The 13,646-nt window shown below is 54.1% G+C and overlaps 1 protein-coding gene across 4 annotated transcripts in view; it reads left to right on the top strand.

The window, feature by feature from the left end:
- Positions 1 to 12,986, top strand: part of CAMK2A (calcium/calmodulin dependent protein kinase II alpha) — a 36,708-nt gene extending 23,722 nt beyond the window's left edge. Inside the window, exons 14-19 of one of the 4 annotated variants that reach the window (XM_033006048.2) lie at positions 3,597 to 3,629; positions 4,720 to 4,768; positions 6,078 to 6,153; positions 6,984 to 7,078; positions 7,456 to 7,684; positions 7,906 to 12,986. In XM_033006048.2, the coding sequence (XP_032861939.1) occupies positions 3,597 to 3,629; positions 4,720 to 4,768; positions 6,078 to 6,153; positions 6,984 to 7,078; positions 7,456 to 7,684; positions 7,906 to 7,909 (486 nt within the window). In that variant the 3' untranslated portion in view covers positions 7,910 to 12,986. Of the gene's footprint in view, positions 1 to 3,596; positions 3,630 to 4,719; positions 4,769 to 6,077; positions 6,154 to 6,983; positions 7,079 to 7,455; positions 7,694 to 7,905 lie in introns of all 4 variants that reach the window. The other 3 variants (XM_033006051.2, XM_033006050.2, XM_033006049.2) reach the window with 3 other exon arrangements.
- Positions 12,987 to 13,646: the final 660 nt, after the last annotated feature.

Here is a 13,646-nt window from a genome sequence, read left to right as displayed (position 1 = left end):
TCCCCTCCGAGGTGGGGCCACATCTCTACTCCAGGACAAGGTAGCTCCTGGAGACAGCAAAATCCTGTTTCTGAGCAGCTTCTGGTAATGATATGGAGATGTGGTGGTTAGCTGTGGTTAGCGAGCTCTGTCAGACCCCTCCTGCAGGAAGGAATGGCCCATGTGAGGGAGGGTCTTTCTCTCCTTACCAGTTCCCTTCATGAATACAAGCAATCCCTCAGCAGGGGAGGTCTGGTGCAATCACATCCCCCATTGCAGGGTAAGGTACAAGGTGTCAGGCAGAGCTTTGGGAGCCTGACTGCCCCACGGCTGCTCTTCTTCTGGGCCTTTTGCAGGGACCCAGCTGTTGGGCTGTGAGGAGTGCAGAGTTTTGAAAGAGCAGAGCCCTCAGCTTGCTTCTTCCCTCCTCAGTCCAAATGGTCAGTGGAGCCAGAGGTCTGGGGATGGCTTGTCTCTCTTCTACTTCTTCCAGACCTGGTGGCTAGGACAGGCCAAACCTACAAGGTTTGAGACAATGCACAACCCTCCAAACCAGGGCTCAGCTCCACATAACACTATTCTGGCCATCCAGCGTTATTCTGCAACATGAAGCTGATGGCCTGCATTGCTATGGGAGGACATTGCTTTGGGCCGTGGTATCATGTGGCTTCCAGGACAGGATTCCTAGTTTTGGACAACAGTGCTGGCATTGAGGGGACAGGTCCCACAGGAGTCACAGCAACCCATTTTCCAACCACTGCTGGCCCTTCCTCTGCTGCTCTGAGGTCCCAGCTGCTTCTGGGAGTCACCTGAGAAGTAACACCACACGTAGAGCTCCCTTGGTATGGCTTACTGGAGCACAGGTGAGAGCAACCAGGAGATGCATTTTTAAGCTGTAAAAGGAGAGATTGAAGCGTGGAGAGGCTTCATCAGGCAACAGTCCTGAATCTAATTTTCCAACAGAAGGGGATGGCCTTGAATTTCATCTCTAGCATCACAGGGATGATGTGGTGGTAGAACACCATTTTCCAGCCCAACTTGTTAACGATGCTCCCTCTTGGTCTTCAAAGTAGCTTTGAGGGTGGACATTATCCTGGGAAGAGGGGCAGTTGCTGTCGTAGCTAGTTTGGGTAAACAGCCTTCTGGCCTATCACTGAAGCTCAGCAAGGAGGGTCTGGTTTCAGAGTGGGATCAGAGAGGCTGGTTTGTATCCCCAGTCCTCTGCCCTTGTTGGTGAGTGGGGAGCACTGAGTGAGGCTTCATCCTGAGTGCAGTCTACCAGCCAACACTCATCTCAAGAAGGTGTAAAAGCTCTGGAAAATGAGTTTGCTTTTCTATCACCCCCTTTCCAACAAGTGGAGGTGAAACAGTCTGGCTAGATGGCGAGGAAGGTAGAGGAGGAAAAGACAAAGTAGAGGAAGGCTCATTCCCAGCAGGTTGCTTGTGTTGGCCACCTTCAACATTACCATTCCCACCTCTCATTCCCCTGCTCAGACTAGGGGGACCTGCAGTATAATCCCCTCTCAAGGGCATGGGGAGGCTGGATGCTCCGGTCAAAGCTTTGATGTCCACCATGGGCAGCTGACAAGTGCCCGAACGTCACTGGGTAGCATTCATCTCTTTCCATCTTGCTGGAAAAGTGAGACAGGAACCTAGAAACCTGCCTTGGGTGGGTGGGAAGGTGGGAAGGGAACGGTCCTGCCTGCTCAGAGCAGGGCTGCAAGTCAGGCCACGTGGTGTGGTTCATTGCTGGAAGAGTTGGGTCCCCATTTGGAGGAGCCCACTGGTCTGACCGTCCCCATGAGAGCAGGCAGGTCCCAGGCACCCACCGCTGCCATTCCTGCCCAAAGGTACTCAGGTGGGCAGCAGGTAGCTGATGCTGCCCTCCAACCTGCCTGCACACCGCCCCAGCACCGGGATGATGCTAGCCCAGGCTCAGAGGGCTCGAAACTCGCCTTCCTAAGGAGGTTCTTCCCCTACTAAAAGCATTCATGGGACCAAAAATCCCCCTCAAGCCCATATCTGGGCTCTGTGGGAGGCCTTCTGGTCCCAGCAGTTATGATACCTTCACTGCCCTGTGTAGTGTCACATCTCGTCGCATTGTAAACTAATGAAATCACTGCCCCATGTTGCATCCTGTCCCGTCCTAAATTAATGAGCTCACTGCCCCGTGTTGCATCCTGTTACTGTATGTCCAGACTCGACGCGGTCACTGCTTTGTGTTGCATTCTGTTGCGTCTGAAATTTCTGCAGTTTACTGCCCCGTCTCATGTCCTTGGGTAGCAGAAGCTGTCAGCCCTTCCCGTAGACAGCCCAGCTCCGGCAGCTCCATTTCCCGCGAGGTTCCTTCTGAAATACCGCGGCTCACTCTGCCCTTTAGGACATCTGTTGTTTCGGTGAAGGAGGGGCGGGGATTAATGTAGGACCTAGCGAGGGAGGGGAGAGCTGCCCTAGCAGCGGGGGAAGCTCAGCAACGATGATGGTGAGAGCCAGTTAGTATGTGAAAGAAGCTATGAGGGGGAATGGATATCAGCAGTTTTTACACTGCAGCCCACCCACGCACCCTAACAGGTTGCTCCATGGACTTTTCCAAGAGATTTGCACTGTGTGTGCTGCTTTTCCATCTGCAGGGCAGGCTGAGCTGGTGCCTCATTAAATATGCTGGTAAACCACTTTGTTAGTTGGCACTGCAACCTCTGATTCCTGCACACTGGTGTTCCCTGTCACCCGCTGTGATTCATCTCCTGGGAGCCGGAGGTGGAGAAAGGGCAAGAGGCCAGCATGCACATCCCTCTGTCTCCTGATTAGATTAAAGATGGAGACAGGGAGCAGAGCACAGCAAGGAAGGAGAGTCCAGAAGTAGTTTGGGATTGCAAGTGGAAACATGGCTATGGGGTCATCGACCCCAAAAGCCTTAAAGCCTAGTGGTAGAGGTCATGGATGGAGATAAATATGTGAATGCGTAAGGTCTTCTCTTTGGAGGAGACTTGTCCCGATTTAAAGCACTGGAGCTGTGCTCAGGGCAGCTTCCCACACAGTGTGTCTGCCTTGCAGGGTCCAGTAGCAATAACCATGTTGTCTTTAAATGAGCCAGCTTAGTACTGGTCTAAGTCCAAAGCTAATTGAGTGTCTCCACACTAGTCAGCAGCATGTCCAGATGCACCCAGAACAGCTCCGAAATCTGTAAACGTCAGTATGGCATTCACACTGGGCGCAGGGCTGTACAGATGGTGGAGCTGCCTTAGCTTTTCAGCATCCCACTCCTGTTCCTGTGAGCTTGCTGGCTTGGTCACAAAGCCACCAGAGTGGTCACTGGCTCCCAGAGGACTCCCTTTTGGACTAGCCAGGTCCTTGGGATGAGCAACACCAGAGATTCTGGCAGGTCAGGAGAGGAGGGTGCCTGCAGGAAGGAGTGGAGGGAGCTGGCATGGCACCACCAGCACAGCAGCCAGCGGCACATCCCTACAGGAGCACCAGGTTGCCCCCCTGCGCCTTCTGTTTGCCCCTCCAAGAGGACCATGAAGTGTGGCTCAGGAGCTGCTGCCTCTCACGTGCCGCTCTCAGCCTTTCTCACTCTGTGTCTCTTCCTGTTCCATCTCTTCTCCTTGTTTTTCCAGAAAAGAAAGTCCAGTTCCAGCGTTCAGTTAATGGTGAGTGTCCTTCGTCTTCCTCAATGCCGATATTGCTGGGCCTCTCCACATGTTCCAGCTTCCCCCGTTTTTGGAAGTTACTTCGGGGTAGGGAAGAAGGGACACCGGGGTTGGAGGGAACATCCTCAAAGCCGTATCACCCACAAACCCCATTAACAGGGTTGGTGCAGGCACTTGCTGGCCACCAGCTGGTGGGAAGCCAGCCCTGGTTCTTGCTGATGGGTTCTCATGCCGTTTCTCCCAGTTCTCCTGACTCAGGTCTGCAGGCTGCATCGGTCCAAGGAGCCTTGGAGAAACACCTTCCATGCCTCTGCGGGGACTGTATGGTCATGGGACACCTTGCCAACCTACATCGGGGTATTATGGGTAATACATAAGCAAGGCTCTGCTGGGAAGAGCTAGCAGAGCCATTGCTCTAGCTCCGCTAGCAGAGTTGCCTTGATGGGGCTCCTGGAGAGAGACAGGGGGTCAGTACCCCCCTCCCCCCCAAATCTGTGTAGTGCTCAGCTGTTTCTTAAAAGAGCTGTGTCTCAGCCTTCGGTGGTCCATGTGGGTCTTGGAAGCACTCTGTTTTATTGTACATTTCTCTCCCTACTCTGCGGTCAGTGTGGTCTCTCTCACTCCTGCACAGTCCCCTCTTTCTCATCCCAGCTCCTCCTCGCTGTTTAATTTGTACATCTCTCTCTTTATCGTACAGTCAACATGGTGTCTTCCACCCCTGCACAGCCCCTCTCCCTGCCCCTCCGGCAACGCTCCTAGGAACCCACCAAGCCCCCCCGGACCTGCCCCCGTCTCTGTCCCCACAGGTGTCGGTAGGAAAGGCAGCGCCGTTCCTACGAGACCTTCCACAGCCCAGCTCTTGTGCCCTTGGCTACAAGGAGTGGCGATCAGGGAGGGCTCTGCCAGTGCTGCCCTAGAGCTGTGCTTGAGGACGGGTTGGACCTGCTGGCGTTTTCCTTGGTTTCTGTCCGTCGGCACAGTCAAGCGCTGTGGGGTCGGACTCGGGGGGCTGTCGAACACACACGCTCCATCTGACGCGGGGCGAAGACCCCTCTCACCGTCCCATCTCTCCTTTCTGTTCTTTGCTCAGGAATCGTCGGAGAGCACCAACACCACCATCGAGGATGAAGACACCAAAGGTACCCGCGGGGGCACCCGGGGAGGTGGGCAGGCTGTTTCAGAGGGATGCCCGGAGGTCGTTAGTCTGGCCACCCCTAATGAGATATTGGCTACAGCGAAACCCACCACCATTGAGCTGCTACGGGGCCCTTCAGAAGTTGCTTTAACTCCTTAGGTGGTTTCACCATTAGGTCACTGCCACAAGCAGCTGGGGAACTGTTGGTGAGGAGCAGGGGGCTCCCAAAAAGAGGGACGTTCCCTGAAAACAGGCATAGAAGTGGCAGAAATCTGTAGAGATAGCATCCAGGCTGCCTGCTCCTCCAAAATGAGTGGCCCTTTGGGAAAATCCTTCAGGGGAAATCCCTGCCTCCCTCCTGCCTGCCTGTCAGAGCCAGTTTTCTAAGAATAACCCAGGGAATAATTTATCAGTGCTAATTTGTAAAGTCTCCCAATGAAGCGATCTCAGCACAAAGCAAGATGGACTTTGGCCTGACATGAGAGTTAATGGGGCGCTTGTCCTCCTGGGGAAGGGCTTCCCGAGAGTGGACGCAGAGGCAGACGGTGCTTGGGAAGTGATGGGGGTTCCTCTCCTCTTTTCTGAATGACTCTCAGGAACGTGCTCCCTCTCCTTTCATTAGCTGCAATACAAAAAAAAAATTAGGTCAAGCATGACGCCAATTTGCATTTGAAGCAGAGCCTTGTTAATAAGCCTAGGGTTACCTCTGACAGCAAATCCTGCATCCTGGGGAGCCAAACCTGCTCTCACAGCCTAATCCCTTCCCAGATGAGCCAGCAGTGCCCCGGGTCCCCAGCAGCACAGTGCTATGCCCTCCACGGGGTCCATCCTTGTCTCTCCTGGGGCAGCTGCCCACATCACCCACCTGTCCTCCTCCTATCTGGGACCTTCTCCTCCCATCTCAGAGGGAACTCAGACCATCTTTGGTCCAGTTTGCCCTGACTGGTCCCTGCTGTGAGTTCATGGGATAGAAGATTCCAGCTTGGCAAGGCTTTGCATCCAAGGTCAGCCTGTGCCAACTTTTGGACCGAGGGCAGTTCACCACTCGGTGATCAACCCTTTGCTCTTTAGGAAAATACAGGGGTTTTCAGTTTTTCCCTGGCTCTGGAGGTCTTTCCTCTCTGGAGGTGAAGAGCCTTTCCCCGCATCTCTCTCCCAAGATGCTCTCCTGCTTTTCCCCCAAACAGTTTCCAATGCCCCTCAACGTCCTGCAGTCTGTTTCTAATGAGAAAAAGATATCTCATCGATATTGCAACACCAGCACTTCTGGTTTGTTTTCTCCTTTTATTTTATTTTTATCTTTAAACCAACAGTACGGAAGCAAGAAATCATTAAAGTCACAGAGCAGCTGATCGAAGCAATAAGCAATGGCGACTTTGAGTCCTACACGTGAGTGTGCCCAGCGCGGGTTTGGGCTGGGGTGGGGGCTTAGCCTCCCAGAGCGGGTGCTCACACTGTGACACAGCAGCTCGGGAGGTTTTACTGCTGCCCAGGGCAGGGTGACATGGTGGTGGAGCATGGAGAGCATCCAAGAGAAGCAGGGGACATCAGTTTCCAAACCTGATGCGTCCCTCACACTAATCTGACCACATTTCTCTGGTCTCGTTATCACGGATGAGCCCATTTTCTGGTTTGCAGAAAGATGAATAACTGTAAATGTGATTTATGGTGGAAGAAGGAACATTGCATCCATGGTATCCATTATATCCAGATTGCCGCAGGCTGCTTGGAAGCATAACTGCTTTCTACTCACTGAGCTGTTGCTCTTCAGAGAACACTTCTGTGTCCAAGGCCTATTTAATTAGTGATATCTGAGCAAGTACAGGAGGGCAGGAGTGCATTCTTGCCTCAGAGAATCACAACAGGGATATATTGATACAGAGCAGAGAATATGAGGTTCTCCCTGTTGTTTTTCTTTCTTACAAAGAAGACAGCAGTGTTTTGTGAGGTTTGATTGGAAATGGCGACTGATGGAGAATTCAGCCTGACTCACTGGGGTCCTGGCTGCAGTCAGTGGGCTGGAGGCGAGGTAGGGTGGGCTTCATACAGCGTTCAGGGGTGAGGTCAGATTTCTGCTTGAATTGCTTGCTGGTACAGAGGCTCCTCAGGCTCAAGCTGAGGGAGTCATCCTGAGCATGAGCCATTTGGATTTTGTGGGCTCTCACAACAGAAGCAGTGAGATAACCTCTCTCTTTTGTCTCTTCTTCCTGCCTCCCTAGGAAGATGTGTGACCCTGGGATGACTGCCTTCGAGCCTGAGGCTCTGGGCAACCTCGTGGAAGGCCTGGATTTCCACCGATTCTACTTTGAAAACTGTAAGCAGCCCCCTTGCCTCCCGAGGGACCCTTCCCACCTGCCATGGCCCCAGCTGTGTCTTGACCTCCATTAGCTTGCTGGAGAGAGGAGGGAAAGGGTGGCTTTGGGACCATCTCTGGCTGATCTGGAAGGTCCCAGCAGGAGGTGAATCAAGCCAGTTAGGTCAACAGGGGCTGGGCGGTATGCAGAGGAGTTGTTTGGCTAGCTGCTTTCTCGGTGGACTCATCCTGAACCCACTCATGCAGTATTTACTCAGCCCCTCCAAGCAGAGAGCTTAACCCAAGCACGTCCCCTTACCATGTTGCTGCCACACTGGGCCAGAGCCACCCAAACTCCTTCCCCTGCCTAAAGCCACTTGTACTTGTCCCCTCTCCAGTGTGGTCCCGGAACAGCAAGCCCGTGCACACGACGATCCTGAACCCCCACATCCACCTGATGGGAGACGAGTCCGCCTGCATCGCCTACATCCGCATCACGCAGTACGTGGACGCGGGAGGGATCCCCCGCACCGCCCAGTCCGAGGAGACTCGCATCTGGCACCGCCGGGATGGCAAATGGCAAATCGTCCACTTCCACAGATCCGGCGCGCCCTCCGTCCTACCGCAGTAAGCCCTGTGAGGCTCCGGGGATGGGGCGTGGGCGGGCAGGAGGGGCACAGTGCGGGCTCCTTGCGGTGCTGAGGCTGTAAGGTGGGTGGGATCGTGCCCCGAGGATCTGCAGTGGGGAGGAGACGGCCCATCGCTGTGAGGTGGCAATGGGGAGAGGGATGTTCTGCCAAAGGGATGGTTGAGGTAAACTCCCTCTCTCCCTGGCTTGTGTTTCGCAGCTGAAGCGCGGTCCTGCCCGTGTTGGGTTTGTCACTGACTGACTACCAAGGGGAGACCTCCTCCGACATCTTCACCTACGGGACTTTGGCTGTTGGCTCTGCTGCTTGGTTCCTGCTGGAATAACCCTTCGCTTCTCACCGCACACACGCAACGGCCCCACCGGCACTGCAACAAGCATCCCATCAAACCTCCCCACCCCGCCAGGGCCATGGCACTGGGCCCCCTTCCTCTGCATGAACCAAGAAAAGAGAAACCATGAACCTAAACCCGAACATCTGGCCGGTGAGATGACACGTGCCGAGGTAAAGGCCTCCCTCCTCAGCTGCATGGCGTTGGTGGGACTCCCCACTACCCGGCACGTCTCCTGAATTGGGCGCAGACTCGTCATCTGCCTCCATCCCCACCTCTGCTGGGAGCTCCCCGAGGAAGAGGAGGGCAGGGGGGCTGTTTTGAGCCACTCTGTGCCGCATCCTCTCTGCACGCCGGTGGATTTTGCTTTGCTGCTATTGAGGTCCCCATCTGCCGTCATGGCTCCCGCCTGCTGCCGGCCTGAGCTCCCACTTCCCGGCAGCCTCAGCCGGGGAACCGCGATTTAAACCATTTGCAAAGTCCATTTTTGCGAGGAGGGCAGTGTTCGGATGGGTGAGTAAAGGCTATCTGTTTATTTTCCCTTCCCAGGAGCATAGGCTGGCTCTTTCCCAGGAGAGTGAGTAGGTTTGCACTCTGGCTTCAGGCGGCTGCCACGCCAAGAGGGTTTCTCTCCCTCCTGCCTCCCTTCTCCCTTCGGAGCAGGGACCGGCGAAGCTGGGAGAGGAGGGGAAAGACGACTGCTTCCTAGCACCGCATCGGCACAGCCGGGAGCCGGGGGTCTCCCAGCCATGCCATGGTGGTAGCATCACTCCTGTGCCCTCCTCCCCACCCACCACCCAGCCTGGATCCTTTACCCCAGCACCCACTCCTGCCCCTCGCATGCAGCACCCAGAGCTCCCCCCCCGTCCGACTCCCAGGCTGGGATGGGGGTGGCTGAGCTGGCCACCAATTTGGGGTGCAAACCTCCATCGCCCACACGACTCCTTCCAGCGACGACGAGGAATGCAAGCTTTATAAAGTAACAAAACTCTGCAGAATCTGATTGTGCTTTGAAGAAAACAAACAAGCCTTTAGCTGTCTTCTACTTTGAGCGCATGCCTTTTTATAGGGAAAAGAAAACAACCTACTGTGTATTTCGTAACTTGATTTTGAGTATTTGCTGAAATGGATCTTTATGTAATAACTAGGAACATTCAACTGTTTAGGGCAGGGAGGGTAGGGGGGGATTTTCGGGGATTGCTGTTTTTTGTTGCGTTTACATTTGGAGCGGGGCCGCGCCGCCACGATGCTCCTACCAGGGGTCCCGCAGCTGCTCGTCCCATCCCATCCCACAGCACCGGGCGGGCGAAGGCACCCACCTCCAGGGGCAGCCCCCTCCACGGGCACCTTCCCGCACCCCACGGGTCTTCCTGCAGGGCAAACCCAGGCAGTGGCTCTCGGGGAGCCACTGGGACGTGGCTTTCAGGACAGAAGACATGGCCGGGAAGGGGAATTTTGGTCTCACCTCTTTGCCATCAGGTAGAGGTCTGAGGGTGGGTATTTTTCCGGCAACTCTTCCGTTTCTTGTTCTCTTTTTTCCAACTGGAACCTCTTTGCTTGTTGACGTGAGACTCCTGCAGTGCTGCTGCCCTGGGGGACTTTCTAGCTGCACTCTCTTCATCTGCATGGCGTTTAACTTTCTAGACGGTGCGTGTGTTGAACAACAAAGAAATGAACAAAAAACGCTTGTTTTGGACATAAAAAAAGGAAAAAAAAAAAAAGAAAAAAAAAAAAAAAAGGAAATGTTTTCTCCATGTAAATTCTGAGCGTGTATTTTGCCTTTTCTGTGGTTTTGAATGCTTTGCTCTCTGTCGAGGCAGGGACGGCTGCCGTGTGAAATGCAGCTGCATCCTTGAAGACTGCAAAAATATTTTCCCACTGGATGGAGGGGAAGAAATCCAAACTGCTGGGGCATGAACAGGCCCTGAGAAGTGTTTCGGTGTGTCCCAATGTGCCGGCGATGTGATGGTTGCTGGTGACATGTGTCGGAGATGCCTTTTTGGGGGCAAATCACACAAGATGCTCCACGGGTGCAAATGTGTGTCCTCATGCCCTTGATGGACCTGTGCTGTTTGACCATGAAGCTGAGCTGGCTTGCAAGAGTTGGCCCCAAAGCAAGAAAATCCATGCAGGGAGAGGATTAGCTTTTAAGGTAGAGTTTGGGTGTTTTTACAGATCTGTTTTTCTTCCTGTAGTCACATAGTGCTGAAGATTTTTCATTTTTAAAGGAAGGACTCAGCTCTTTCACAGTTCTCTCTCTCTCTCCCTCTCCAGAGCTGGCTCTGAAGCCAGCCATGGTGAGTGTCTCATCCACCTCCTGATGCTCAGGCTCTCCAGGTGCCAGGAGTATTTTTGGGGATCAGTGTGAGATGGATGAGGAAGGAGAAGGTCATGGCAGGGCTCTGCATTGGGGGTTGTAGGGCAGACACCATTTCAGTCTGGTTTTGGAGCTGCTGCTAACTGTGGACCTTGGGTGGGCTGCGAGGGTGAAGCTGCTCCAGCAGCTGCTACTGGAGAAAGGACCGGGACAGGGGGTGCGGTGGGGTTTGCCAGGGATGACAGATATGATGCTGGGATAGATACAATCTCCTTTCATTGAGAGCCCACTCTGGACAGTCACTGCTAGTGAGGAACATCTTGGTTCCCAGGAAGGTGATATCTTCTTGGAGGTGGTTTCTCCTCCTTGAGGTTTCCCTGTGGTTATCTCTCCAGGGACAAGTTCCTCTGGAGACAGATGGATGTCTTTTCAACACCTAAAATGCTCCTGAACCTTTCCAAGGAAATCAGAGTCTGAGGTTTCAACTCCTTCTAGTCTTCCAGTCAAGCTGAAGCCTGACCAAGGAAGACCCAACTTCCCAACCTGCCCATGCTGGCAACATTAAGCACCTGCACTTTAGGGGTCTGTTCTGCCTGGTTTCTCTTCCCCACCTTGCCCTGCTTCTCCAGAGCAGGTTCCTGTATCCCCAGAGCATCTCTGAGCAAGCACTGATATACCACCACCCTTTCTTTCAGTAGCCATGGTGAACAGCTTCTGTCTCTGTCTTCCTTCACATTTCCTGATTTCTCCTAAACTTGCAGGAAAACTAAAAAAAATAATCATCAACTGCCACTGTCCTCCTTTGGTTTGCAAAGCCAGGGATGCTGCTGTTACATCTGCACTTTTAAGCTGTTAACACTGTCCCTGGCATGTGCTGATTGGCATCACCCCAGCAATCCCATTATGGTTGTGGGGATGTCAAGGTCCAGGGTGTGTTCCCAATATGCAATATGGACAAGGTGACCTCGCTGGGATGGATTTTACCACCATGGACCTCCTGTCCCCGTCAGCCTCAGGGCTGGAGATCAGGCTGCAGCACATTTCATTTCCTAGTACAGACAGAGCCCAACTCACCTGGTTGCCTGGTCATCTGGATCAAACCAAACTCAGAAGTCCTCCCAACTGATCATCTCTTCCACCTCCCACAGACCACAGGGGGATATCTGAGTGGAAGTCACTTGCTGTGGTGGTCTCAGGCTCGCAGCTCCAAGGGTGGGCTTGGGAGTTGCCCAGTTTCCCTTCCTGGCTGCCAGGGTCCAGTTGCAACATCATCATTTCTCAGGTCTTGCTGATGCGTCCGCTCTGGAAGAAGAAGAGCCCACTCTTGGGCCTCTGCTCTTTGCTGGAGGAGCGGGTGCTCCACTCCTTACCCCGGCCAGGCACAGCCGGGAGAGCTGTCTTTCAACCCCTACCCCGAGTAAATGCCCGCTCTACCAGGCACCGAACCCCTGTCTGACCCCAAACCTGCCTCCCTTCCCTTTGTAATCCACGAGCGGATGCTCCCGTGGAGCCCCAGAGGTTGGAGAAGGCAGCAGCCGCTCTCTGCTCCCGCTTTGAGCTCCCGGTCTGCTCTGCAGCCCACGGCAGGGGAGGACTGGCAAACAGCAGTGCTGTGTTTGAGAGGGCAGCCCCATGGACCAAGCGGTGTCTGTCAGCAGAAGATCCCATAACCAGCTCCTCTGATCATCCCAGAAGCTGGGCTAACCCTTCTTCCCCACCACAGGACACAGCTCATGGTGTACACCCCTCTCCTGATGTAACAGCCATCCTGCTAGTAGGGTAGAGACCTCACCATTACCCATTTCCAGAGGTGCAGGTCCCAGCCCATCCGTACCAGACAGGAAAACCCAGACGTGAACAGGCTGTGGGAACATCAGAGGAGGGGCTGGTGGCCCCTCTACCACCCATCCCTCAAAGGCCACCCACCAGTTCCCTGCCCTTCGGCTGAATATCCTTGCCACCTGCAGGTTGACAGGGAGTGGGAGAGGGGGAGGTGGAGGGGGCTGTATCGAGAGGCTCCTTCCTTCTTTGGGTTGTTGTCCCTTTTTTCTAACTGTTGCACAACTTTAGGGCTTTTGTAACATTTTTTTGACAAGCAGGGAAAATATGTTAACAGTGGTTTAAGAAAAAAATGAGATATCTCTCTCTCTCTTATATATTATATATATAAAAAATATATATATACTTACAGGAAATCTCTATGGAAATATTTATTTAAGATGATTGCAAAAAATATATTATAATTAAGAGTATACCAAGCTTTGTCACATAACAAAAAATCAGGCCCCGGGGAGGGGTAGCTGCCTGTCCCCTCGTGTCTGTCAGTCCGTACGGTTGCAGCTGAAGCCTTTCTCTTATCTTTTTGTAAGTGCACTCGAACTGTCGAGCAGTGTGACCGTGTTGGATTCAGTGGGAGCTTGATGGGGGGGGAGGGATTGATTTTGTTTCATTTTCCTTTGTTTTTTTGGAACCTGTGGCTGTGAACAGAATGATCACTGCTCAAATTGGATGCTCTATTTGGGGAGGGCGGCGGGAGGGACCGGGAGCAGGGTGGGTGTGGGAGGGAGGGCGAGTGTCAGTTTTATTCTTGGTGTTCAAGTGCAATAAATAGCTACCAACTTCTGAGCATGGAAACGGATGATTCTCCGTCACTGCAGTGACTCAGACCGTCTGCCACTGCCTTGTCCCTCCGTCACCGTGCTCCTGTCCTCGAAAGCATCAAGGCTGGGATCACTCCTTGGGCAGCAGCAGCAGGTGCTTTCCTCCTGCCTGTGGGATGCTGGTACCCTGGGCGCTGCCTGCCCCTGACCACCAGCACCCCGGAGGCCCCAGGAGAGCTTGATGTCACCCCCAGACCTGGCTCACCCCAACCCGGCCCATTTTTCCCAGGGAGAGGGCTCTGGGGGCTACAGGTGTGTGGGAGACCCCGTGTGCTGCCTGGGGCTGGCTGGGAGGTGGGTGCCGAGCTCGCCCACTGGGCAGCAAGAAAAGTTTTGGGGGAGCTGATGCTGCAGGGTGCGGGGCACAGAAAGCCCCAGCCGAGCCTAGGTTATGTTTGGGGGAGCTCCCAGGGGCAGCTGCTGGGATTTGCCTGTGGACGCAGGCTGGTACCCAAGGGGGGTGGGGGGCTGCACAGACCCTGTCCCTGCCCTGCACACCCCAGACCCAGTCGCAGTCCCACTGCTCGCTGAGGTGCCCCCTTTGGGGGATTTGGGGGTCCCCACCCACCCTGCCATGAGCTGCGGCCCCAGCAGATGTCAGCACCGGACCGTTCCTGTCACCTGTGTCACCCAT

Source organism: Tyto alba, unplaced genomic scaffold (assembly GCF_018691265.1).
Source record: "Tyto alba isolate M040663 unplaced genomic scaffold, T.alba_DEE_v4.0 Super-Scaffold_17, whole genome shotgun sequence".
NCBI lineage: Eukaryota > Metazoa > Chordata > Aves > Strigiformes > Tytonidae > Tyto > Tyto alba.
The sequence above is the reverse complement of the archived record's forward strand: the minus strand, read 5'-3'. Positions and strand labels throughout refer to the sequence as shown.